Source organism: Notamacropus eugenii, chromosome 2 (assembly GCF_028372415.1).
Source record: "Notamacropus eugenii isolate mMacEug1 chromosome 2, mMacEug1.pri_v2, whole genome shotgun sequence".
NCBI classification, from domain to species: Eukaryota; Metazoa; Chordata; class Mammalia; order Diprotodontia; family Macropodidae; genus Notamacropus; species Notamacropus eugenii.
The window spans coordinates 104,768,714-104,795,155 of NC_092873.1; the positions used below are offsets into that span (position 1 = coordinate 104,768,714).

General features: G+C 38.4%; 1 protein-coding gene across 5 annotated transcripts in view; it reads right to left on the bottom strand.

Annotated features, from left to right (window-relative positions):
• The window catches only part of LOC140526165 (H-2 class II histocompatibility antigen, E-S beta chain-like), a 131,762-nt gene extending 110,068 nt beyond the window's left edge, over nt 1–21,694 (bottom strand). For all 5 annotated transcript variants that reach the window (XR_011974258.1, XM_072642149.1, XM_072642146.1 and 2 more), the window contains exon 1: nt 21,511–21,694. Coding sequence is in view for 4 of the 5 variants with exons in the window: in XM_072642149.1 (XP_072498250.1) it covers nt 21,511–21,610 (100 nt within the window). In the remaining variant the exon portion in view is untranslated. The remainder of the gene's footprint in view (nt 1–21,510) is intronic.
• Nucleotides 21,695–26,442: the final 4,748 nt, after the last annotated feature.

The window sequence follows — 26,442 nt, forward strand, 5'->3', positions numbered from 1 at the left end:
TAGAGTAAGCAAAGAAGAAGCCAAGTTATCACTCTGCAGATGATATGATGATGTACTTAGAGAATCCCAGAGAATCAAGTAAAAAAATTACCTGAAATAATAAACAACACTGGCAAAGTTGTAGATTGCAAAATAAACTCACGTAAATCATCGCATTTCTACATATTACTAACAAAACCCAACAGCAAGAGATAGAAAGAGAAATCCCATTTAAAGCTATGGTAGACACTATAAAATATTTGGGAATCTACCTGCCAAAACAAATCCAGGGACTATATGAACACAATTGAAAAACACTTTTCACACAAATAAAGACAGATCTCAGTAAGTGGAAAAACATCAGTTGCTCATGGGTAGGCCAAGTTAATATAATAAAAATGACAATTCTACCTAAATTAATTTACTTATGCAGTGCCATACCAATCAAACTACCAGATAAATATTTTCTAGAGCTAGAAAAATAATACCAAAATTCACCTGGAAGAACAAAAGATCCAGAATGTCAATGGAACTAATGAAAAGAAATGCTAGGGAAGGAGGCCTAGCCCTACCAGATCTCAAATTGTACTATAAAGCAGCAATCATCAAAACCACCTGATACAGGCTAAGAAATAGAAGGGTAGACAAATGGAATAGACTAGGTACTCAAGATACAGTAGTTAATGAATGTAGCAATCTACTGATTGATATGCCCAAGGACCCCAGCTGCTGAGATAAGAAATCACTGTTTGACAAAATTACTGGGAAAACTGGATAACAGTGTGGCAGAAACTGGGCATAGATCAATGCCTGGCACAGTACACAAGAATAAAGTCCAAATGGATACATGATCTATACCTTTATACCTAGATGGTATAAAGATTGATACTATAAACAAATTAGGGGAGCAAGGAATAGTGTATTTATCCGATTTACGGAGAATGGAGGAATTTATGACCCAAGAAGAGATGTGCAAAATGGATAATTTTGAATAGGCTAAACTGAAAAGTTTTTGCACACCCAAACCCAATGCAACCAAGATTAGTAGAGAAGCAGAAAACTGGGAAAGAATTTTTGCAACTAGTATCTGTGATAAAGGTCTCATTTCTAAAATATATAAAGAACTGAGTCAAATATACAACAATACAAATCATTCCTCAATTGACAAATGGTCAAAGGATATGAACAGGGAATTTTCAGAGGAAGAAATTAAAGCTGTCTATAATCATATTAAAAAATGTTCCCAATCATTATCGATTAGAGAGACGCAAATCAAAACAACTCTGAGGTACCACATCACACCTATCAGATTGACTAACATGACAAAAGAGGAAGATGATAAATGTTGGAGAAGATGTGGGAGAGGTGGAACAGAAATTCATTGTTGATGGAGTTATGAGCTGATCCAACCATTCTGGAGAGCAATTTGGAACTATGCCCATAGGACTACAAAAATGTGCATATGCTTTGACCTAGTAATATTGATTCTGGGATTCTATCCCAAAAAGATTATAGAAATGGGAAAGGGTCCCACATATACAAAAATATTTATAGCAGCTCTCTTTGTGGTGGCCAAAAATTGGAAATCAAGGGGATGCCCATCAATTGGGGAATGACTGAACAAGTTGTGGTATGTGAATGTAATGAAATACTATTGTGCTATAAGGAATGATGAACAGGAAGACCTCAGAGAGGCCTGGAAAGATTTACATGAACTGATGCTGAGTAAAAGGAGCATAAACAGGAGACCTTTGTACACAGCAACAGTGAGGAATTTTTCTAGTAGACTTAGTACTTCATCGAAATTCATGGACTTAAAAAATTTCCAGTGGACTCTTGAGGCAAAATGCCTTCCACATCCAGAGAAATAACTATGTAATTGAATCCCTGATAGAAACAGATCATTTTCTTTTGTATTATATTTTGTTTTGTTTTGTTTTATGGTTTTTCCCATTCATTTTAATTCTTCTACACAACATGCATTTGATAGAAATGTACATGTAGAATCTATATAAGATTGTATGCCATCTCAGGGAGAGGGTGGGGAGGGAAAGCAGAATGAGGGGGAGAAAGTGGAAAAAATCTAAGAAATATGAAAGTTATTGTTGAACACTGAAAACAAGTAAAATAATTCCATTTTTAAAAAGGAGAGCTTGAAAATCCTCTACTTAATTGAAATTCCAATTTCCCCCTGAGGTATTCTTCTCAGTTCTGCTGAGGAGGTGATTCTTGGTTTTAATCCTAGCTTCTCTAAACTCTGAAATATCATATTCTAAACCTTTTTATCCCTTAATGAAGAAACTGATAAAACTTTTGTTATCCTGATTGTATTTCCACAATACTCAAATTGTTTCTGGTTGCTTGCAATATTTTCTCCTTCACCTAGGAACTCTGGAATTTGGCTACGATATTCCCAGGAGTTTGCCTTTTGGGATCTCTTTAAAGGGATGATTGGTGGATTCTTTCAATTTCTATTTAACCTTCTGGTTCTAGAATATCAGGTCAGTTTTCATTGATAATTTCTTGAAAGTTGGTGTCTAGGTTCTCTTTATTTTATCACGGCTTTTAGGTGGTCCAACAAGTTTTAAATGCTCTCTCCTGGATCTATTTTCCAGGTCAGTGATTTTTCCAATGATATATTTCAGATTGTGTTCTATTTTTTCATTCTTTTGGTTCTCTTTTATAATTTCTTGATTTTTCATAAAGTCATTAGCTTCCATCTGTTCCATTCTCACGTTTAAGGAATCATTTTCTTTAGTAAGCTTTTGGACCTCCTTTTCCATTTGGCTGATTCTGATTTTTAAGGCATTCTTCTTTAGTTTTTTGGACTTTTTTTGCCATTTAGGTTAGTCTATTTTTAGGGTGTTATATTCTTCAGCATTTTTTGGGTCTCCTTTAGCAAGCTTTTGACTTGTTTTTCATGATTTCCTTGTATCACTCTCATATCTCTTCCTACTTTTTCCTGTACTTCCCTTACTTGCCCATCCTTTTTGAGCTCTTCCATGGCCTGTGACCAATTCATATTTTTTTTGGAGGTTTTTGATATAAGAGCTTTGACTTTGTTGTCTTCTTTTGGTTATGACCTTCTTTGTCACTAAAGTAAGATTCTATAGTCTGAGTTCTTGCTGTTTGTTCATGTACCCAACCAAATATTTGACTTTCTAACTCGTTGTCAATGTAAGATTCTGCTTCCAGTGTGTTTGGGGGTGGGGATGTGTGCCCTCCCTTCTATCACACCGCACCCTTACCTTATCGCCATCTTCTCTCTTTTTTTGTAGGGCAAGATAGATTTCTATACCCCGTTATCTGTATTTCTTATTTCCCAGTTATATGCAATAACAATTCTCAACATTTGCTTCTATTACTTTGAATTCTAACTTCTCTCCCTTCCTCCCTTCCCACAAATCCCCACTAAGAAGGTAAGCAATTCAATACAGGCTATATATGCGATGTTTTGCAAAAGACTTCCATAATAATCATGTTGTGTAAGACTAACCTATATTTCCCTCCATCCTACCGTCACTCATTTATTCTATTCTCTCTTTTGACCTTCGCCCTTCCCAAAAGTGTTTACTTCTAATTACTCCCTTTTCCCATTTGCCCTCCCTTCCATCATCTCACCCACCCCACTTGTCCCCTTCTCCCCTACTTTTCTGTGGTGTAAGATAGATTTTCATACCAAATTGAGTGAGCATGTTATTCCCTCCTTAAGCCATATGTGAAGAGAGTAGACTTAACTTTCACCTCTCACCTCCTCCCTTTTCTCCTCCATTGAAAAAGATTTTTCTTATCTCTTTTATGAGTGATAATTTGCCCCATTCCATTTCTCCCTTTCTCCTCCCAATATTTTCCTCTCTCACCCCTTAATTTTATTTTTTATAGATATCATCCCTTCTGATTTAACTCAATCTGTGCTCTCTCTCTCTATGTCTGTGGGGGGGGGGGGTTGGGGGGTGTGTGGGTGTGTGGGTGTGGGGGGGTGTGGGGGGGTGTGGGTGTGGGTGTGTGTGTAATCCCTCCACCTACCCAAATACTGAGAAAAGTCTCTAGAGTTACAAATATTCTCTTTCCATGTAGGAATGTAAATAGTTCAGCTTTAGAAAGTCCTTTATGATATCTCTTTTCTGTTTACCCTTTCCTACTTCTCTTGATTCTTGCATTTGAAAGTCAAATTTTCTATTCAGTTCTGGTCTTTTCATCAAGAATACCTCAAAGTCCTTTATTTCATTGAATTATCATCTTTTCTTTGAAAAGGAAAAAGTCAGTTTTGCTGGGTAGGTGATTCTTGGTTTTAGTCCTAGTTCCTTTGATTTCTGGAATATCCTATTCCAAGCCCTTCAGTCCCTTAATGTAGAAGCTGCCAGATTCTATGTTATCCTGATTGTATTTCCACAATACTAGAATTGTTTCTTTCTAGCTACTTGCAATATTCTCTCCTTGTCCTGGGCACTCTGAAATTTGGCCGCAATATTCCTAGAAGTTTCTCTTTTCAGGTCTCTTTCAGGATGTGATTGGTGGATTCTCTGAATATTTATTTTACTCTCTGGTTCCAGAACATCAGGGCAGTTTTCCTTGCTAATTTCATGAAAGATAATGTGTAGGCTCTTTTTTGATCATGGCTTTCGGGTAGTCCAGTAATTTTTAAATTGTCTCTCCTGGATCTATTTTCCTGGGCAGTTGTTTTTCCAATGAGATATTTCACATTATCTTCTATTTTTTCATCCTTTTGGTTTTGTTTTGTGATTTCTTGGTTTATCATAAAGTCATTAGCTTCCCTCAGCTCCAATCTCATTTTAAAAGAACTATTTTGTTCAGCGAGCTTTTGAACCTCCTTTTCCATTTGGCTAATTCTGCTTTCTCCTCATTGGCTTTTTGGACTTCTTTCTCCAATTGTTAGCTTATTTTTAGAGGTGTTATTTTCTTCAGCATTTTTGGTTCTCCTTTAGCAAGCTGTTGACTCATTTTTCAAGCTCTTACATGGCCTGAGTCCATTGTATATTCATTTTGGATGCAGAAGCCTTGACTTCCTCTGATAGTATGCATTGTTCTTCCTCATCTGAAAGGATGGAGGGAAATACCTTTTCAGTAAGAAAGTAACCTTCTATGGTCTTATTTTTTTCCCTTTTTTAGGCATTTTCCCAGCCAGTTACTTAATTTCTGAATCCTTTGTCAAAAGGAGAGTCCTAGTGCTCCTCCTCACCCCAGGACCATGCTCAGGGCTGAAATTCAGATCAGCTACTCAGTTCCCCCAAGAGCTTTAGGTCAAGTGCTTCAGAAATGGATGCCCACTGTTGCCACCACTCCTGCTGTAGCCACTGCCTGGGGCAAGTGCTGGGGGGCATCCTGCTCCCCTCTTGCCCAGTTGGGAAAGCCCTCTTACTGACCTTTGAAGCTTTCTTCAGCACTTATGGGTTGAGGGATCTGAGACCCTCCCTGCTGGGAATTCTACCCCAGAGGCCGATTCTGGTCTTGTTCCTCCCAGTGCCACACAGCCAGGGCAGGTCTCTGTTCCACATCCCATGGGATAGACCTTTCCTGTAGGCCTTCCAGGTTACCTTTGGCTGGGAATCTCTTTCACTCTGTCGTTCTGTGGCTTCTACTGCTCTAGAATTTGTTGAGAGTCATTTTTGACAGGTATTTTATGGGCTGTAGGTAAAGAGCTAGAGTATGTGCATCTTTCTATTCCACCATCTTGGCTCCACTCTTGGAATTATTTTCTTCAGTGAGATTTTACACCTCCTTTTCCATTTAGCTAGTTCTGCCTTTTAAGGCATTCTTCTGCTCATTGGATTTTTGGATGTCTTTTAACATTTGGCTTAGTCTGTTTTTTAATATGCTATTTTCTTCAGTATTTTTTGTGTCTCCTTTGCCAAGCTGTTGACTTATTTTTCACGATTTTCTTGCATCAATCTCATTACTCTTCCTAATTTTTCCTCTACCTCTATTACTCAGTTTTCAAAATCCTTTTTTAGCCCTTCCGTGGCCTGATGCCAATTCATATTTTTCTTGGAGCCTTTGACTTTGTTTTCTTCTTTTGAGTGTATGTTTTGATCTTCCTTATAACCATAGTAACTTTCAATAGTCAGAGTTTTTTCCATCATTCGCTCATTTTCCCAGCTTATTAGATGACTTTTAAGTCTTTGTCAAAGTAGGGCTGTGCTTCCAGGGTGGAGAGAATGCTCTACAAATTTTTAGGGGGTTTATGCAACTCTTTTCAGAGATACTTCTTGGGACCTATAAGTTTTCAGTCCTTCCAAGGTGGAGTGATCTAGGAGATATTTCCAAGAGGTATTTATTGCTTTCTTAGCCTGTGTTCTGGTCTGTGAGTGACCACAAGTTTTTTCTGCCCTGGAACTGTGAGGAGGGTCCCCTCCTCTGCTAGTATTCCTCCTGTCCCTGGAACTGCCTCCCAGGACCCAGATCTGAGTATGGGCAAAGCAACAGAATCTGCTTTAGTGCTAGCAAAGGGATTCCTCTAATCTTCTGACCCACTGACACTGCTGATTCAGTCACTCCCAAAACCTGGTCCTCATTTGCTGGAAATGGGACTAGACTATGCTCTGCTTTCACCCTGGAATGTGAATCTTTTCTGCTGACCTTCTAACTTTTCTTCAGAGTCTGTGGGCTGAGAGTTCTGGAAAGGCCACTGCTGCAAGTAATTCATTTACCCAAGGCCTGCTTCAGTTTTGCTCGGTCCCAGTTTGTGCTTGTGCCACCTGCACTGAAATATGTTTTTGATATCACCCTGGTTCAACAGATCTTTCCTGCCAACCTTCATAAGCTCTCTTGATTCCCCAAGCCAAAATGGTGGAGTAAGCAGTAAGTCACTCTCACTCTCCCTTACTGACCCTGAAAAACACAGAAAATACCACCCCAGGAAAAATCCTGTAAAGTGGAGCCTGCAGAAATACAGGGTGTAACAGTTTTTTAGCTCATGAGCCTAGAGGTATTAACAGGAAAGGTACCTCTTGGTGTGGCTGAAAGGGATCAGTATAGTATTGGAAGTATCCCGACAAGCCAATGGCAAGCCCCATCTCCACAAACCAACAGAAGATCCTAAGCCCCAGGGTGGTGGAGTAGGCAAGCACTGACACCAGGGACCATGAGTGCCTTCACACAGCCTGGGGAACTGGCAGATACCAGCACAGAGAATCACTACTTTCAGGACTAATGAGTGTCCACCACTGGTTGAGCCTACTATGCTCTAGAGAAGCCCCGAGGGAGGAGGTGACATCCAGCAGCCTGACCACACTACTCCCACACCTCACCCTACAAGTTTCAGTATAAACCTGGAGAAACATAGAAAAATCCTACCTCACCTCAGCTCACATCAGCCACCAACACCAGTCCCAGCTCAGCAGCTGATAAGCTACAGAATATACAGCCTCCAATTGCTAGAACCTGAGCCCTCAGCAAACAAGACCAGTAGCCAGGTCCCTATCCCCCAGCACAAGAAGCATGTGACAGTACCCTCTGTGCCCCACAAGCAAAGACCAATTTTAAAAGGCAGGAAAAAAGCAAAGTTCTCTTGTGCTGGAAATTTGTTTTTCTTCATTTTTATGGGGTCTGCTGCTCTAGAATTTGTTCAGAATCATTTTAAAAGGTATTTATTGGGGTTTGGGGGCAAGGTCAGTTAAGTCCCTGCCTTTAGTCCACCATCTTAGCTCTGCCTCCTTTCGTGTTAAATTTGACATGCACTTCTAAAATCCAAACATCACATAAGAGGAGTTCACATTCATTGACAGTTGACTTTTTTCTGATGTTCAAAGGTGTCTTGTAGGAAGTGATCACTAGTTGAGCCTTGAAGGAAAATTAAGTTCCTCAGAGAGAGAGAGAACGTTGAGAAATTTTTGGGGGGGTATGCATTTCTTTGTGAGAGAGTGGGGAAAAGCGACCAATTTTAACATAATCAGATGATAGATGCATCACTGGAAGGCAAGTCAATAGCAATCCAGTTCCACATCCTTGTTTTACAAATGGGGGCACTGAGGGCCAGAAGAGTGATGGGACTTGCCCAAGGTCACTAAAGTACTAAAGGAGGGATCAAGCCTCAAACCCAGGATTCCTGACTCCTTTCCATTGGACCACACCATCTCTGTAGCCAGAAAACAGGAGTTCTGATTCCTGAGACCTTGTATTAATTATTTCTCTCTGAACCAATTTCATCTATAAAATAAGAGACAATAAAAGGGGCAGCGCGTGTTTCATAGACTTGTGGGGAAAATCAGAGAGAATTGTGTATGGAAAGCATTATGTAACAATAGAGCCCATATCAGTAGAAGTTACTTTGACTTTCTGAGACATCTATGGTCTCATCCTAGTGGGTCTTCCCTCTATCAGCACAAAGTAAAACCCATGCACATTTGCTCCTCTTGTGTGATTTTTCCATAGATCCTCTATAGAAGTCCCACCCCTACATGATGAAGAATAACTGTAGGTCTTTAGATATTCTGAGGTTACCAATAGAACCCATTTGTCTTTCTTTCCTGTCATCAGTTTCCTCCGTGTTCTTACTTATTATCACTGAAAAGGTCCCAGCTGACCAGCACATCCCCCTTTTGGACATTTGCAACCTTGATGCCTCAGCAATTCTATTCTTCCAACATTCTGAAACAGAGAAAACATTTGTGCTTTAAAAAAGGTCTTTGAACTAGAAGTCATTTAGAAGTGATAGAAGCACTGAGTCATTTCTGAAATGCTATTGAAACAACTCCATTTCTCCTTTTCAATTCTGGGTCCAGTTCATAATCTATCTTCAGAACCTCCTCCAAATATGCACAGTGATACATTAATTAGAATATCATAATCTGAACAGTGGGAATTTTTCATCTTTTTCAGACTTCTGTGTATGGGTTGTAAGGTTGGTCTATTTTTCTTTTAAATATAAATTATTCCTATGAATATTAAAATTTCTGCCTTGGTAGGTGTTTATGATCAAAGGAATATTGAATGAGATTATTTCTGTTTTTCTGTCTTTCAGGAAGTTTTAAATGTTTATGGAATTAAAAACTTTCTTGTAATTAACACACAATAAGTATGATGGAATCTGTTATGCTATACATTTGTAGGCAGATTCTGAAATGGTAAAGATGTGGTCCATGGCTGAATTCATCTTGTGGAGACCTGTTTGTTCCCTACTAAAACCTTTTAAAAAGATTCTCTCAGTTCATATTTAGACAACTCTCATAAAGACTTTTTTATAAAATGGGGGGAGGGGAGTAGAATCAAGATGGTGGAGTAGAAAGAAGGACCTGTAGAAGTTCCCCCACATAGCTCATAAAATACCTGTAAAAAAAATGACTCTAAACAAATTCTAGAGCATCAGAAGTCACAAAACAACAGAGTGAAAGAGATTTCCAGCCCAAGACAGCCTGGAAGGCTAACAGGAAAGATCTATCACACCAGGTGTGAAGCAGAGCACAGCCCAGTGTGAGCTGCACACCACAGCAGGGACAGGACCTGGAACAGGCTTCAGGCAGCCACTGACAGCAGCAGTTCCCAGAATGGTCAACTCCCAAATGCCAAAGACAGCTTCAAAGGTTAGTGAGAAAGCTCTTTCATCCAGGAGAAGGGGATACAGTCTGGACCACCAGCAGCAGCCACTGCAGCAGCAGCATCTATTTCTGGAGCCCTCTGCCTAAAGCCTCTGGGGGAATTGAGGGGTTGATCTTAATCTCAGCCCTGAGTGGCAGCCCTGGGAAGCTTCTGCCTAAAGCCCCTGAGGGAACTGAGTCTCTGATCTGAATCTCAGCCCTGAGCATTGCCCTAGGGTAAGCAGGAGTGCTGGCATGGTGGAGCTGGAGGCAGTTGTGGAGAGGGAATTCTACTCCCAGATTCTGGGCAGAAAAGTTTTTGGCTGCTCCCAGACCAGTGTGCAGCCCAGGAGAGGAGTAAATTCCTCTCCCTTGATTATGCCACCTTGGAGGACCTGAGAACTTACAGGTCCCCAGAGTATACCCTTGTCTTTACAAAAAACTCAAAAGTCAAGTAACTGACTGGAAACATGCCCAAAAAGGGGGGGGGGGGGGGAGGAAGGGAAGAAAGACTATAAAAGGTTACTTTCTTGATGAACAGGTATTTTTGTCCATCCTTTCAGATGAGGAAGAACAATGCATATCATCAGATGAAGTCAAGGCTTCTGCATCCAAAACCACCAAAATAAATTTACAATGGTCTCAGGCCATAGAAGAAATCAAAAAAAGATTTTGAAAATCAAGAAAGAGAGGTGGAGGAAAAATTGGGAAGAGAAATGAGAGTGCTGCAAGAAAATCATGAAAAGCAAGTCAACAACTTGCTGAAGGAGACCCAAAAAAATGCTGAAGAAAATAACACCTTTAAAAATAGGCTAATACAATTGGAAAAAGAGGTCCAAAAAGCCAATGAGGAGAAGAAGGCTCTAAAAAGCAGAATTAGCCAAATGAAAAAGGAAGTTCAAAAGCTCACTGAAAAAGACAGCTCCTTAAAAATTAGAAGGAAGCAAATGGAAGCTAATAACTTTATGAGAAACCAAGAAATTACAAAACAAAACCAAAAGAATGAAAAAATAGAAGATACTGTAAAATGTCTCATTGAAAAAACAACTGACCTGGAAAATAGATCCAGGAGAGACAATTTAAAAATTGTGGGACTCCCTGAAAGCTTTGATCAAAAAAAGAGCCTAGACATAATTTTCATGAAATTATCAAGGAAAACTGCCCTGATATTCTAGAACCAGGGGGCAAAATAAATATTGAAAGAATCCACCAATTACCTCCTGAAAGAGATCTGAAAAGAGAAACTCCTAGGAATATTGTAGCCAAATTCCAGTGTTCCCAGGTCAAGGAGAAAATATTGCAAGTAGCTAGAAAGAAACAATTCAAGTATTGTGGAAATACAATCAGAATAACACAAGATCTAGTAGCTGTAACATTAAGGGCTCAAAGGGCTTGGAATATGATATTTCAGAAGTCAAAGGAACTGAGATTAAAAACAACAATCCCCTATCCAGCAAAACTGAATATAATACTTCAGGGGGGCAATGGTCATTCAGTGAAACAGAGGACTTTGAAGCATTCTTGATGAAAAGACCAGAACTGAATAGAAAAATTGACTTTCAAACACAAGAATCAAGAGAAGCATGAAAGGGTAAACAGGAAAGAGAAATCATAAAGGACTTTCTAAAGCTGAACTGTTTATATTCCTACATGGAAAGAGAATATTTGTAATTCTAGAGACTTTTCTCAGTATTTGGGTAGGTGGAGGGATTACACACACACACACACACACACACACACACACACACACGCACACGCACACGCACACACACACACATGCACATACATATATATACATTCACACATGTATTATATGGAGGGGGGGCACAGGGTAAGTTGAATAAGAAGGGATGATATCTAAAAAAATAAAACTAAGGGGTGAGAGAGGAATATATTGGGAGGAAAAAGGGAGAAATGGAATGGGACAAATTACCTTTCATAAAAGAGGTAAGAAAAAGCTTTTTCAATGGAGGAGAAAAGGGAGGAGGTGAGAGAGAAAAAGTAAAACTTACTCTATTCATATTTGACTTAAGGAGAGAATAACATGCTCACTCAATACGGTATGAAAATCTATCTTACACTACAGGAAAGTAGGGTAGAAGGGGACAAGTGCGGTGGGGGAGATGATGAAAAGGAGGACAGATGGAAGGAGGGAGTAATTAGAAGTAAACACTTTTGGGGAGGGACAAAGTCAAAAGAGAGAATAGAATAAATGGGGGGCAGGATGGGATGGAGGGAAATGTAGTTAGTCTTACACAACATGACTATTATGGAAGTCTTTAGCTAAACTACACATATATGGCCTGTACTGAATTGCTTGCCTTCTCAGTGGGAATGAGTGGGGAAGGAGGAAGGGAGAGAAGTTGGAATTCAAAGTTTTAGGAATGAATGTTGAGAATTGTTTTTGCATACAACTGGGAAATAAGAAATACAGGCAATTGGGTATAGAAATCTATCTTGCCCCACAAGAAAAGAGAGAAGATGGAGATGAGAGAAGGAAGGGGTGTGATAGAAGGGATGGCATATTGAGGGAAGGGGCAATCAGAACGCAAGGCATTATGGGGTTGGGGGAGTGGAGAAATGTGGAGAAAATTTGGAATTCAAAATTTTGTGGAAAAGAATATTGAAAACTAAAAATAAACAAGCAAACATTAAAAAAGAGATTTGTTTTTTATAATAGTGTGAAAAGATGTCTCAGTCATGTTTCCTTATGGTATCAATTAAATCCAAGAATTTCCACTGAGTTTAAGGAAAGACAAGAAAGAAAGAAGAAGAAAACCCAAGAAAGTCCAAGAGAAAGAAAGACAAAAAAGAAAAAGACTAAGAAGAATGACATCTAGCCAATAAACCTCAAGTTAACTGGGCAGATTCTGGCCATGAAAATTTACCTTCTCTTGGAAAGAACAAGGAAGGCAAGAGGGAAAGGGTGAGAGACAAGATGATCTGAGTTACCCACAAAGCTAGGTCACCATTCAGACAGCTAAGTCTACTCACAGGTTGTGTTCATCCTTCATTTTCCAACAGGACCATAACTTCAGGGAAATGATGACATGACTTGTAATCGATTTTGTTTTGAGTGAAGGAGGGCTGTGCAAGGTCACCAGACTCACTTTTCCCTCCTTAGCCTTTCCTCTCCTGGATCCAGTGACCAGATATTCATCAGGATGACTGGAAATGACCCAAGATACAATGGGAGACCTTGGCCTTTTCGGTTTAAGTCCTTTTCTGGTACTCACTTAGAGTGAGGTGATGCCCATTCAGTGAAAAGGCCTCTAAGAAGTAGTCAAAGGATGTCCCATTTGAAGAGAAAAGAAAACAATAAATACATGAATAACCAATGAAGCTAGGAGGGCAGGAGACTCAGAACTATTTCTCTTTGAAACTAGTAACAAAAATTTATAGAATGCAGTGAAAGCACTTCTTAGGGAAGTTCTGTATCTCTGAATGCTTACATGAATAAAATAGAGAAAGAGGACATCAGCGAATTGGTCTTGCAAGTGAAAAAGCTAGAAAAAGAACAAACCACAAATCCCCAATTAAACACTAATTTGGAAATACTAAATACCAAAGGAGAGGTTAATAAAACTGAAGTTAAGAAAACTATTGAACTAATAAATAAAAGTGGGAACTGGTTTTATGAAAAAAACAATAAAATTGATAAAACTTTGGTTAATTTGATTTTTAAAAATAAAGAATAAAACCAAATTACCAGTATCCGAAATGAAATGAGCAAATTCACCTCCAATGAACAGGAAATCAAAATAATAATTAGAAACCTATTTTGTCCAACTGTATGCCAATAAATCTGACAATCTTAGGGAAATGGATGAATGTTTACAAAAATATAAATTGCCCACATAAGCAGAAGTGAAAATAAAATAGTTAAATAACCTCATCTCAAACAAAGAAATTGAGCAAGCCATCAAAGAACTCCCTAGGAAAAAAATCTCCAGGGCCAAATGGATTTAGAATCTAATTCTATCAAACATTTTAAAAACAACTAATTCCAATACCATATAGACTATTTAGGATAATTGGTGAAGGAGTCCCACCAAATTATTTTTATTATACAAATATGGTACCAATACCTAAACTGAGAAGAGCCAAAACAGAGAAAGAAAATTATAGACCAATTTCCATAATGAATATAGATACAAAAATTTTAAATAAAATATTAGCAAAAGATTACAGTAACTTATCACAAGAAAAATACACTTTGATCGAGTAGAACTTATACCAGGAATACAGACCTGTTTAAATATTAGGAAAACTATCAGCATTGTTGATCATATTAATAAAAAAATTAATAGAAACCATATGATTATCTCAATAAATGTAGGAGAAGCTTTTGACAAAATACAATGCCCATTCCTATTGAAAACACTGGAGAGCACAGAATAAATGGAGCCTTAAAATAAGTAGCATCTCCCTAATAACTTCAGCAAACACTATATGTAGGGATAAGCTAGATGCATTTCCAATGAGATTAGGGGTGAAATAGGGATGTCCATTATTACCACTGTTACTCATTATGATACTAGAAATGTTAGCTTCACTGGTAAGAGCAGAAAAGGAAATTGAAGGAATTAGAATAGGTAAAGAAGAAACTAAGTTATCATTCTTTGCTGATGATATGATGAAATACTTAGAGAATCCCAGAGAATCAAGTAAAGAACTACCTGAAATAATAAACAACTTTAGCAAAGTTGCAGGAAATAAAATAAACCCATGTAAATCATCAGCATTTCCACATATCACTAACAAAGCCCAACAGCAAGAGACAGAATGAGAAATTCCATTTAAAGATACTGTCAATGTTATAAAATATTTGCGAGTCTACCTCCCAAAACAAACCCAGGAACTATATGAATACAATTGCAAAAACACTTTTAACACAAATAAAAGCAGATCTAAATAACTGGAAGAACATCAGTTGCTCGTGAGTAGGCCAAGCCAATATAATTAAAATGACAATGCTACCTAAATTAATTTGCTTATCTAGTGACATACTAATCAAACAACCCAAAAATATTTTGTAGAGATAGAAAAAAATAACATCAGAATTTATCTGGAAGAACAAAAGATGCAGAATATGATGGGAATTAATGAAAAGAAATGCTAGGAAAGGTGTTCTAGCCATACCAGAGCTTAAATTGTATTATAAAGTAGAAATCATCAACACTACTTGGTATTGACTGAGAAATAAGGGGTAGATCAGTGGAATAGGTTAGGTACACAAGACACCGTGGTCAATGATTACAGGAATCTATTGTTTGATAAACCCAAATACCCCAGCTTCTGGGATAAGAATTCAGTATTTGACAAAAACTGCTAGGAAAATGAAAAATAGTACAGCAGAAACTGGACATAGGCCAACATCTGACACGGTATATGAAAATAAAGTTCAAATGGTTACATGATTTAAGTATAAAAACTGACACTCTAAACAAATTAGGGGATCAAGGAATAATTTATCTGTCAGATTTATGGAAAATTAAGGAATTTGTGACAAAACATGAGATTAAAAACATTATGAAATGCAAAATAGATAATTTTGATAACATTAAATTGAAAAGGTTTTGCACAAACAAAGTTAACACAACCAAGATTAGGAGGAAAGTAGAAAACTGGGAAAGAACTTTTACAACTAGTGTTTCCGATAAAGGTCTCATTTCTAAAATATATAGAGAACTGAGTTAAATTTACAAGAATACAAGTCATTCCCCAATTGATTAATGGTCAAAAGATATGAACAGACACCTTTCAGAGGAAGAAATTAAAGCTATTTATAGTCATATGAAAAAATGTTCTAAATCACTATTGATTAGAGAAATGAAAATCGAAACAACTCTGGGGTACCACATCACACCTATTAGACTGGGTAACATGGCAAAACAGGAAAATGATAAATCTGGAGATGTGGGAGAGTTGGAACACTAATTCTTTGTTGGTGGAGCTATGAGGTGATCCAACCATTCTGGAGAGCAATTTGAAACTGTGACAAAAGAGCAACAAAAATGTGCATGCTCTTTCAAAAGCTTTATCCCCAAGATGGGGAAAGGGGCCCATGTGTACAAAAATATGTATAGCAGCTCTTTTTGTGGTGGCCAAGAACTGGAAATTGAGTTTATGTTGATCAATTAAGAAATGGATAAATTAGTTGTGATATATGAATGTAATGGAATACTATTGTGCCACAAGAAATGATGAATAAGTGGTCTTCAGAAAATCCTGGAAAGATGTATATGAAGTGATGCTAAATGAAGTGAACGGAATCAGGAGAAAATTGTTCACAGAAAAAGCCACAGTTTGCGATGACTGATTTTGATAGATATAGTCATTTTCAGCAATTAAAGGACCTAAGACAATTACAAAGGACTTATGATGGAAAATACCACCCACATCCAGAGAAAGAACTATGGAGTCAGAATGCATAGTGAAGCAGAGAATTTTCTTTTTTTTATTTTTCTTTGTTTTTTTTTTCTTTCTCATGGTTTCTCCACTTTGCTGTCATTCTTCTATGCAATATGACTTATGTGAATATGTATTCAGTAGGAATGTATGTGTAGAACCCATATCAGATTGCGTGCCATCTTGGGGAGGGAAGGGATGAGGGGGAGAAAATTTAAAACTTATGGAAGTGAATACTGAAAACTAAAAATAAATAAATTGGGAAAGAAAGCAAAAAGGATGACATATGGACCAACAGTGGGATTCACAGGTACCTTCCCAATGTCAGGAGACAGTGAGGATGACTGCTGTGAAACTGAGTGGACTCTATATGGAAATTTATGGGGGAGTATGGACAAAAGTCACATAGAATGGGCATGCATGGATGAGTTGATATCTGCACCTTGAAAAGAACTTTTTACTTAGTGAGGTCATAGATCCATTTGTGTATGATTACTGAAATACAGGCAAGTATTCAATATATGGAATTAGCCTTCACTAAATTCTCTTTTCTCTCATTAGATTATTTCCTATTTCTCTAATTCCTTTCAAAGACAAATCTCTGTAAATATTCATCTGTATCCAAAATCCATTCATTTAATACTCAGTAATCTTGGCTCATAACACTACTCTTGAATAAATGAAAAAACCATTCACTAATCTCCAACTATGCGTTAAGCACTGGGAATGCAAATACAAAAGTAAAGACAATCTCCACTATGAAGGAGCATGATTTCTAATAGGGGGAAGACTCTGGGGCAGTGTGTGTCGAGGGAGGGCAATGTTGGGCTGAAGGTGATGAATGGAGCCACAGAGGAATAGTTGGACACAGGCCATCCAGTAATGATGGAAAAGTAGATTTTATAACAACCCTTGAATCCAGATTTTACTTTGGGGTGGCATGGAGGGGAAGAGCTATGAGGAAAGGGCAGGTGCATTTCTAACAAGTGGTTGCCAAGGTGTTGTGGACCAAGTTGCTGCAGAGAGAGGAATGAAGTGAAGCCTGACAGGACATTTTCTGAAATAGTAGGCAGGGTTCTCAGCATCTAGGTCACACAGTGGACAGAGCATTGGGCTTGGAATGAGCAAGATCTGGGTTCAAATACAGTCTCAGACACTTCTTAGCTGTGTGACTGAGCAAGTCACTTAACTGTTTGCCTTAGTTTCCTCAACTGTGATGTGAGCTAGAGAAAGAAATGCAAACCACTCAAGTATCTTTGCCAAGAAAAAGCCAAACAGAGTCATGAAGAGTCAAACATGACTGAAATGTCTGAAAAACAACAACCCTGATGGTTTAGTCACTAATTAAGAGACTAGGGCACCAGAGCAGAAGTTCCCCCAGGGCATAATATTTGGTTTGAAAAGCAACATGAGTATTAAAGCTTTAGAGGCAGTGGTCCCTTCATTTACCTCCTTCCACAAATTGTAATAATTTTGCTTCCAGACTCATCTTTCTGTCACTCCACTTACCTCCTTGAAATATTCCCCTCCCTAGTATTCTGTGATCCCTCACCATCCTCACTTCTTTCTTACCTCTCCAACTACTACCAACATGACTCCTGAGCTTACTCCTCCTCTTCTCAATCACTAAACATATTCATGACCAAAATCACCACTCTCTATTCTTCTCTCCCTCTCTCTCTCTCTCTCTCTCTCTCTCTCTCTCTCTCTCTCTCTCTCTCTCTCTCTCTCTCTCTCTCTCTCTCTCTCACAGTATCTCTCTCCTTCACATTATTCAATCCTATCTCTTCATTCTTCCCTCTCTGAAGATGCCTCCTAAACCTCATAGTCTCACTTCCTACATTTCAACTCACTGTTAAGCATCTCTACATGTATGTTTCCAAGCACTTCAAACTAAAACTGTAAATGTCATAGTCTTGTCCTTGAACTCAAATCTTCCTCCTGATTACCTGGTTTTTCTTAATGGCACCACCATTCTGCCTTACACCAAGTTTTAGAAAATCTGCAGTAATTTGGTCCTCGAGTCTCTCTTTCCTTTATGTCCTACAGACTAATCAGAAAACCTTACTGATTCTTCCTTTCTAGTGTCTCCTCTCTGCCCCAGCTTTACGAATCACACCATGATCATCCAACTTAAAACTCTTTAATCCTCAAAAATCCTCACTCACACTAATAAAAAGCAACTTGCCATACTAAATACATCACCCTGGTAAATACCACTGTGTCACCTTGGCTAAGCCACTAATTTTGGACCTCATTTTCTTCATCTATAAAATGAAAGAGTTTGACCAGATGACTTCTAAGGTGCAAATCCTGGGATTCTGTGCAGATAAGGAAGCAGTTTAAGGGAATCACTCACAAGTAAAACTCCTTCAGAAGAATAAGGGATTAGGTGGAAGGAGGAAACCTTGTCCTCAGGTATTGGGGCTCAGAATGACACAATTGTGTTCACTAATTCAAGTGAATTACAACATGGTTCTCTGACCAGTTCCAGAGGCCAGGCACAGTGGGCCAAGCTTCAGCCTCTGCAGTGGCCTCCTAACTGCTCTCTGTTGTTTAAAGTCTTCTCCTCTTCAAAGCTCCCAACTCACCCCATGATTCTCCATTGCTGTTTAGATAAAGAACAACTTCCTTAGACTAGAAATCAAGGCCTTCTCCACCTGTGCTCCTATTTCACTTTCTAGCCTACTTTTCCACTTTTGTCTACAGGTTTGCAAAAGTTCCACCTTTGCCTCAGTCAAAGCCAAAGTCACCATCTCTTAGTTCCTTCTGGTGTTTGACCTTTTCTGTGGTCATTCTCCCACAGATGTGAATTCTCTCCCTATTATGAGAGGTACCACTATCCTCTCACTCACCTAAGCTTATATTCTCAGTGTTATCCTCATTCTCATCACTCATTGTATCTATTGCCAAAACTTGGCAACTTTACCTTTGTAGCATCTTGACTATACCTGACCCTGCCATGGCGCTGATGCAGGCTCTCACCACATTCCACCTGCAGCATTGCAATAGCTTTCTTGACTTCAGTCTCTCCCTGCTGTAGTCCCTCTTCTATTCAGCTTTCAAGTGGATCTTCTTAAAACACAGATCTGACCATATCACTCACCTGCTCAATAAACTCCAGTGTCTCGCTATCCCCTCCAGCATCAAATTTTGAAACTGTGTTTGACTTTCAAGGCCCTTCACACATTTCCCCCTCCTACCTTTTCAGTCTCCTCACTCCTGACACCCCCTCCCCCACCCATGTATTCCATGATCCAGTGACACTGGTTTCTCTGCTGTCCCTCCTACTAGACACTCCATCTCCCAGCTCTAGTTATTTCTTCTGGCTGTCCCCAGGTCTGGAATGCTCTCCCTCCTCATCCCTGACTCGTGGTTTCCCTGGTTTCCTTCAAGTACCCATTAAAATCCCATCTTCTATAGGAAGCCTTTCTCATCCCCCTTCATTCTAGTGCCTTCCCTCTTTTGGTTATTTCCAAATTCTCCTAAATATAACTTATTTGTATACATTTGATTTCATGTTGTCATCCCCAGGGACTTTTACCTTTCTTTGTATCCTCTACAGTTAACACAGTTATTGTCACAAAGTAAGTGCTTCATAAAAATCTGACTCACGTCTAGTTGGGAGGCTGCTTAAATATTATGTAGTTGGGATAATTGTCCACATGGGGGCATCACCTGCTCAGTACACCCCTGGCTGATACCAGGATGATACTGGAGTTGTCAGCCCAGGCAAGTAGTCATCACCCTGCTGGTTATAAGATATCCCACTGCTCCTGGATTTCTCTTACTCATGCCCTGACAAACTGTCTCTAGAATGTCCCTTCTCTCTTGCCCACCCCTGGTAAATGGGTGTGACACATGGCATACTCTCCCCACCCCACCCCCAGAAGCAGAGCAGGTGACAAAGCTCAGAAGTGGGTCAAATTCCTGAAGGACAGCTCTAGAGAAAGTTAGGATCCTAAAGAGACTGTGATGGGCCAGGTCAAGTGCCAGGCCAGGTTGTGGGGGAAATAATACGGACTGTGCAAGAAAGGTTTTTATCTGCTCCCCTATGTTACTTACCATCTCTGAAAGAGGATTGTGCCCCATCCCAGAGGGCTCCCTGCCTGTCCAGGACAAAGGATCTCACACCCCTGCTTAGTCATAAAAGAGGTCTCTTGATAAAGGCCAGGATTTTGGGGAGAGCAGCAGCAGTGTGGAGACCAGAAATGACACTGGAGTAGAAAGAGCAAGCCCTGCCTGACCCAGGGGAGTGAGGGATTGAGGAACATTGGGTCTAAACCTCTTTTTTATCCCATTAACAAGATAGGAGAAAAGTCAGCCTGGGTCAATTCCTCTGTTTGCTCCAGCCCAGTGTCTACCACTAATCTGCCTCTGAGCAATGGATGAGAAGGCCTTCCCCTACTCCATGACGTTATTCATGAAAACCAGGGGTGATCCCAAATACTACATCTTCATTTATGGCCTTGAAATATTTTCTGGAAAATTAATCTAGGAAAGTCTTCCCCTTGCTCTCCCAATAACAGTCACTTTGAAACATTTCCAGCAGCTTAGTCAGACTCTGTGAAGATGTTGAGTGGAACAGTGGTGGTGGGAGACGTTGGCAGTTCTGACCATGTCATCCCCTAATCAATAAACTCCAGTGACTCATATCACCTCCATGATCAAATATTAAATCCTCCACTTGGTTTCAAGGCTCTTCAAAACCTGTCTATCTCCTACTTTTCCAACCTTCTTACACTTTATGCTACACTGGTCTTCTTGTTCTTCTTACCACAAATTTCTCCATCTCCTTATGCTAGGGCCTCTCTGGTTGACCCCCATTCTTAGCATACTCTTTATCCTTATCTCTGCCTCCTAACTTCCTTGACTGGCTTCAAGTACCAGCTCAAATCCCCCCTTCCCCACCTTTTCTGGTCCCCCTTAATGTTAATGCTTTTCCTGTCTTGATTTTGTTCCACTTATGCTGTGTATGTCTTGTTTCCACAGAGTTGTTTGCATATTATCTCCTTCGTTAAACTGATCTCTTAAGAGCGGGAACTGTCCTTTGGCTTTCTTTGGCTTTCCTTCTGTCTTTAGCATTAACATAGTACCTGGCAGATAGTAGATGTTTGATAACATTATTGATAAACTGACTACAGACCTCTTATCGTGCCACTCCATACTCAAAAAAAGCTCCAGTGACATGCTATCACCTCCAGGATCAAATATAAAATCCTCTGCTTGTTTTTCAATGCCCTTCACAACCTGGTCCCCTGCTACTTTTCCAGTCTTCTTACACTTTGCTTTCCTAGGCCCCCAGTACTATGCTATCCAGTGACACTGATCTTATTGGCCTTTGGGAATGGGGTCAAGGGATGGGGGAGTTTAAGAAGTCCCTGAACCCTGAGTAAAAGGAATAAGGAAAGCAAGTGTCAAAAGAACTGTTAGTTGGGAGGGGAGCCTAAAAATCACTCTCACCTATTGCCCATCTATCTGACAATCATCCTGGCCAAAATCCTTCATTTGGTCTGAGTCTAAAGGGAAGAGCTCTTCCCTTGGACCCCCACCTGGGCTCAATGGGGAGCTGCTGCTCTGTACTTACCTGGGGTATGTCTGTCTGCAGTCACCTGGGAATTTAGCACCAGCAGAGTCACAGTCAGAACCTCTGTCCAGATGCCTCTGCGAAGCAAGACACATGCCATCCTGAAGACAAGATGAGGCTAAGGAACCCAGAGAAATATAACAGTCAGGATGACCCTCACTTCATGGGAACTAACCCCCACATCTCCCAGACTAAGAATTTACAGGCTCTCTTGTCTGTCCCAAGGCCGAGTTACCTCAGAGATTAGAAAACCAATTAGCATTAGGAATGAAGTGCATCATTAGTTCCCAGGCAGAGATCCCTTTTGTAGGGTCTGATCTAACACTTAAATGTTTTTTATGATGAAAAAAACAGAAAAGATCACTTAAATCATAGAACCTTGGGGAAATGTCATGTTTTGCCTGGAATACTATAATAGCCTCCTGGTTGGTCTCCCTGCTTCCAACTTCTCTTCTATCACTCCCCACAGTTGCCAAAGAGATATTCCTAGATAACAGGCTTCCTGATTGTGTCAAGTCCCTGATGAAGACTCTCTAGAATTTCTGTCTTGACTCTAGGGTCAAATATAAACTCTCCTTCTATTAAAAATAATAATATAATGATTTTTCCCAGGATCATTTTTCTCTGAATCACATCAAAAAGAATGAGTGTTATGAAATGTTAATGATGTTATGAAAGTTGAAACTTGGAGGATGCAGCCAAAGCAGTTCTTGGGACAATTTTATATCTCTAAATGCTCATGTGAAAAAAGTGGAGAAAGAATGGATCAATGAATTGAATAGAAAAAGAACAAATTAAAAATCCCCAATTAAATGCCAAATTAGAAATTCTGAAAAACCAAAGAAGAAATTAATAAAATTGAAATTGAGAAAACCATTGAACTAATTAATAAAGTTAAGAGCTAGTATTACAAAAAAATAAAGTAGATAAACTTTTGCTTAATTTGACTAAAGAAAGAAGATAACCAACTTACCAGTATCAAAAATAAAAAGAGTGAATTTATCACCAATGATGATGAAATTAAAACAATAATTAGTAGTTATTTTACTGACCTGTATGCAAATAAATCTGACAATCTTGGTGAAATGGATGAATATTTACCAAAAAAAATGTCCAAAAATTGCCCAGATTAACAGAAGAGGAAATAAAATACTTGAACAAACCATCAATCAAATCCCTAAGAAAAAATCTCCAGGGCCAGATAGAATTGCAAGCAAATTCTATCGAACATTTAAAGAACAATAACAACATTACATAAATTATTTGGAAAAACAGATGAAAAAGGAGTGCTGCAAAATTCCTTTTTTGATACAAATATGGTGCTGATATATAAACCAGAAAGAGTCAAAACAGAGAAAAAAACTATAGACCAATTTCCCTAATGAATATAGCTTTAGAAATATAAAATATTACCAAAGAGATTATAGCAACTTATCATGAGCATAATACACTATGACCAGGTAGGACTTGTACCAGGAATGCAGGACTGGTTCAATATTAGGAAAAATTATCAGCAAAATTTACCATAACAACAATAAAATTAATAGACACCATGTGATTATCTCAACAATTACAAAAAAAAATCTTTTGATAAAATATAGCATTTATTTCTATTAAAAAAACACTAGAAAGCATAGAAATAAATGGAGTCTTCATTAAAATTATAAGTAGCTTCCAACTAAAGCCTTCAGCCAGCATTATATGTAATGGGAATAAGCTGGAAGCTTGACCAGTAAGATCAGGGGTGAAACAAGGATGTTCATTATCACCACTGTTAGTTAATATTGTACTAGAAATATTGACTTTAGCCACAAGAGAAGAAACAGAAATTGAAGGAATTAGAATAGGCAATGAAGAAGCACAGCTATCCCTCTTTGCAGATGGTATGATGGTATACTTAGAGAATCAACTAAAAACACCCTGAAATAATTAGCGACTTTAGCATAGTTGATGGATATAAAACAAACCCACATAAAGCACAAACATTTCTACATATCATTAACAAAGCCCAACAGCAAGAAATAGAAAGAGAAATTCTATTTAAAGTGACTGTAGACAAAACAAAATATTTAGGAATCTACCTGCCAAGACAAACTCAGGAAGCATATGAACACAATTACAAAACACTTTTCACACAAATTCAGATCTAAATAATTGGAAAAACATCAGTTGCTCATTGATAGGCTGAGCTATTAAGATAAAAATGATAATTGTACCTAAATTATTTCACTTATTCAGTGCCATACCAATCTAACTACCAAAAAAAGCATTTTTAGAATTAGAAAAATTAATAAAATTTACCTGGAAGAAGGAAAGGCCCTGAATATCAAGGGAATTAATGAAACGAAATGCAAGAGAAGGTGACCTAGCCATTCCAGATCTAAAACTGCATTATAAAGCAGCAATCATCAAAACTACTTGGTAATGGCTAAGAAATAGAGTGGTAGATCAGCGGAATAAGTTAGATACACAAGACACAGTAATCAATGACTATAGTGATCTACTGTTTGATAAACCCAAAGACTCCAGTTTCTGGGATGAAAACTCACTTTTGACAAAAACTGTTGGGAAAACTGGAAAAGAGTATGGCATCAACTAGGCATAGACCAACAGCTTACACCATATACCAAAATAAGGTCAAAATGGGTACATGATTTAGACATAAAGGGTGATATTACAAGCAGATTAGAAGACCAAGGAATGTTTATTCCTCAGATCTATGGAGAAGGAAGGAATTTATGACCAAACAATAGAGAACATTATGAAATTCAAAATGGATAATTTTGATTACATCAAATTAAAGAGGTTTTGCACAAAGCCAATGCAACCAAGATTAGAAGAGAAACAGAAAGTTAGGAAACAATTTTTACAACCTGTGTCTCTGATAAAAGACCTCATTTCTGAAATACACAGAGAACTGAATAAAAGTTGTAAGAATACAAGGATACAATATATTTATCCAATGGATAAATGGTCAAAGGTTATGAACAGGCAGTTTTCAGAGGAGGAAGTTAAAGCTATCTATAATCATATGAAAAAAATGCTCTAAATCCCTATTCATTAGAGAAATGTAAATCAATATAGCTCTGAGGCACCACATCACACCTATCAGATTGGCTAATATGGCAAAACAGGAAAATAATAAATGTTGGAGATATGGAAAAATTGGAACACTAATACATTGTTGGTAGAGTTGTGAACTGATCCAATCATTCTGAAGAGCAATTTGTCCAAAGGACTATAAAACTGTGTGTACCCTTTGATCCAACAATACAACTTTTTATCTGTATCCCAAAGAGATCATAAAAAATGGGAAAAGAACCCATAAGTATAAAAATATTTATAGCTGCTCTTTTTGTGGCAGCAAAGAATTGGAAATTGAGGGAATGACTATCAACTGGGGAATGACTAATCAAGTCATGGTATATGAATGTAATGGAATACAATTGTTCTTTAAGAAATGATGAGCAAGCAGATTTCAAGAAAGCCTGGAAAGGCTTACATGAATTGATATTGAGTAAAGTGAGCAGAATCAGGAGAATATTATACACAGCAACACTGTGTGATGATGAACCTTGGTAGACTTAGCTCTTCAGCAATGCAATGATCTAAGACATTCTAAAAGAAGAAAGATGGAAAACGATGAGGAAAGAATTATGGATTCTGAATGCAGATAGAAGCATGCTATTTTCTCTCTATTTTTTTCTTTTTTGTGTTTTCCCCTCTTTGGTTCTAATTCTACTTTCCCACATAACTAATGTGGAAATATGTTTAATATGCATGTACATGTGTAGCCTGCATCAGATTACATATCACTGTGGGAGGAGGGGAAGGAGGAAGGAAATTCAGAATTCAAAAATCTTATAAAAGTGGATGTTAAAAACTAAAAATAAGGTAAGAAATAAAGAAAAAAAAGATGATATTGAACATTTTACTTCTATCCTTGACAATGTGCAAGCTATGATTTGTGAAGATTGTTCAGGCAGCTGTGTGAAGAACAGATCAGAGAGGAGAGACTGGGAGCAGGAAGACCAGGTAGGTGCTTGTCCAGGTCAGAGGTCATAAGGGCCTAAAATAAAATAGAGGTTGTGAGAATGGAGAAAGAGACATATGTGAGACATGTTGAGGAGGTGGAATTGAAGGGATAGAGCCACACCTAGGGATAGATGGAATAGAGAAAACAGATGAATTCAGAGAAGGCAGAAGTTATCCATCTTTATTGTGCTTCTGTTTTCTCTATCAAAAAGAATGAATGATCTTTGGTTATGAAAGGATAAAACAAAAACTGATCAACTGGGAAGTGAAACATGAGAGAAATAAGATGATAAGAAGACATACAATCTGGTTCCGAGATCACAGATTTTGAGCTGGAGGGAAGTAGAGCTTGCCTAGTCCAATCTCCTCATTCTATTTTATTTTTAACATGTTTTATTTGATGCTTCCTTCTTTTCCATTACTAGCATGTCCTTCTCCTTTCCTTCTATAACCCCCCAACAAACCTTCTTTATAAATATAACCAAATTATAATACCACTGTCACAGAGATATCATGAAAATTTGCTAGGGATATATTTATGAAGGCAGGTACTCTCGGTTACTGAAGACTTCAAAGATATTGGTCTTGATATGAACTTCCCATCAGAAACCACATAGTACAAACCAAGGACAGCATGCTTCTCTGGTCTTCCTTCTTCCCCTTCTGAGCTCAATAGGGATCATGGGATAGACATTGGCCTTTCTGTCTCAAGCAGGGGAAATCTAGAGGAACTGAAATTTCTTTGAGGATGATACATGATCTAGGAAAAAGAGAAAAAGAAGGAAAAAAACTAATTTGGGGAAAAGGATAGGGCAGAACACCAATCAGCCAAACCAACAGACCTGTTTAATGAGTTGGGTAAAGTCCAAGCTACACCTCCTTTCATTTCCTCTTTCC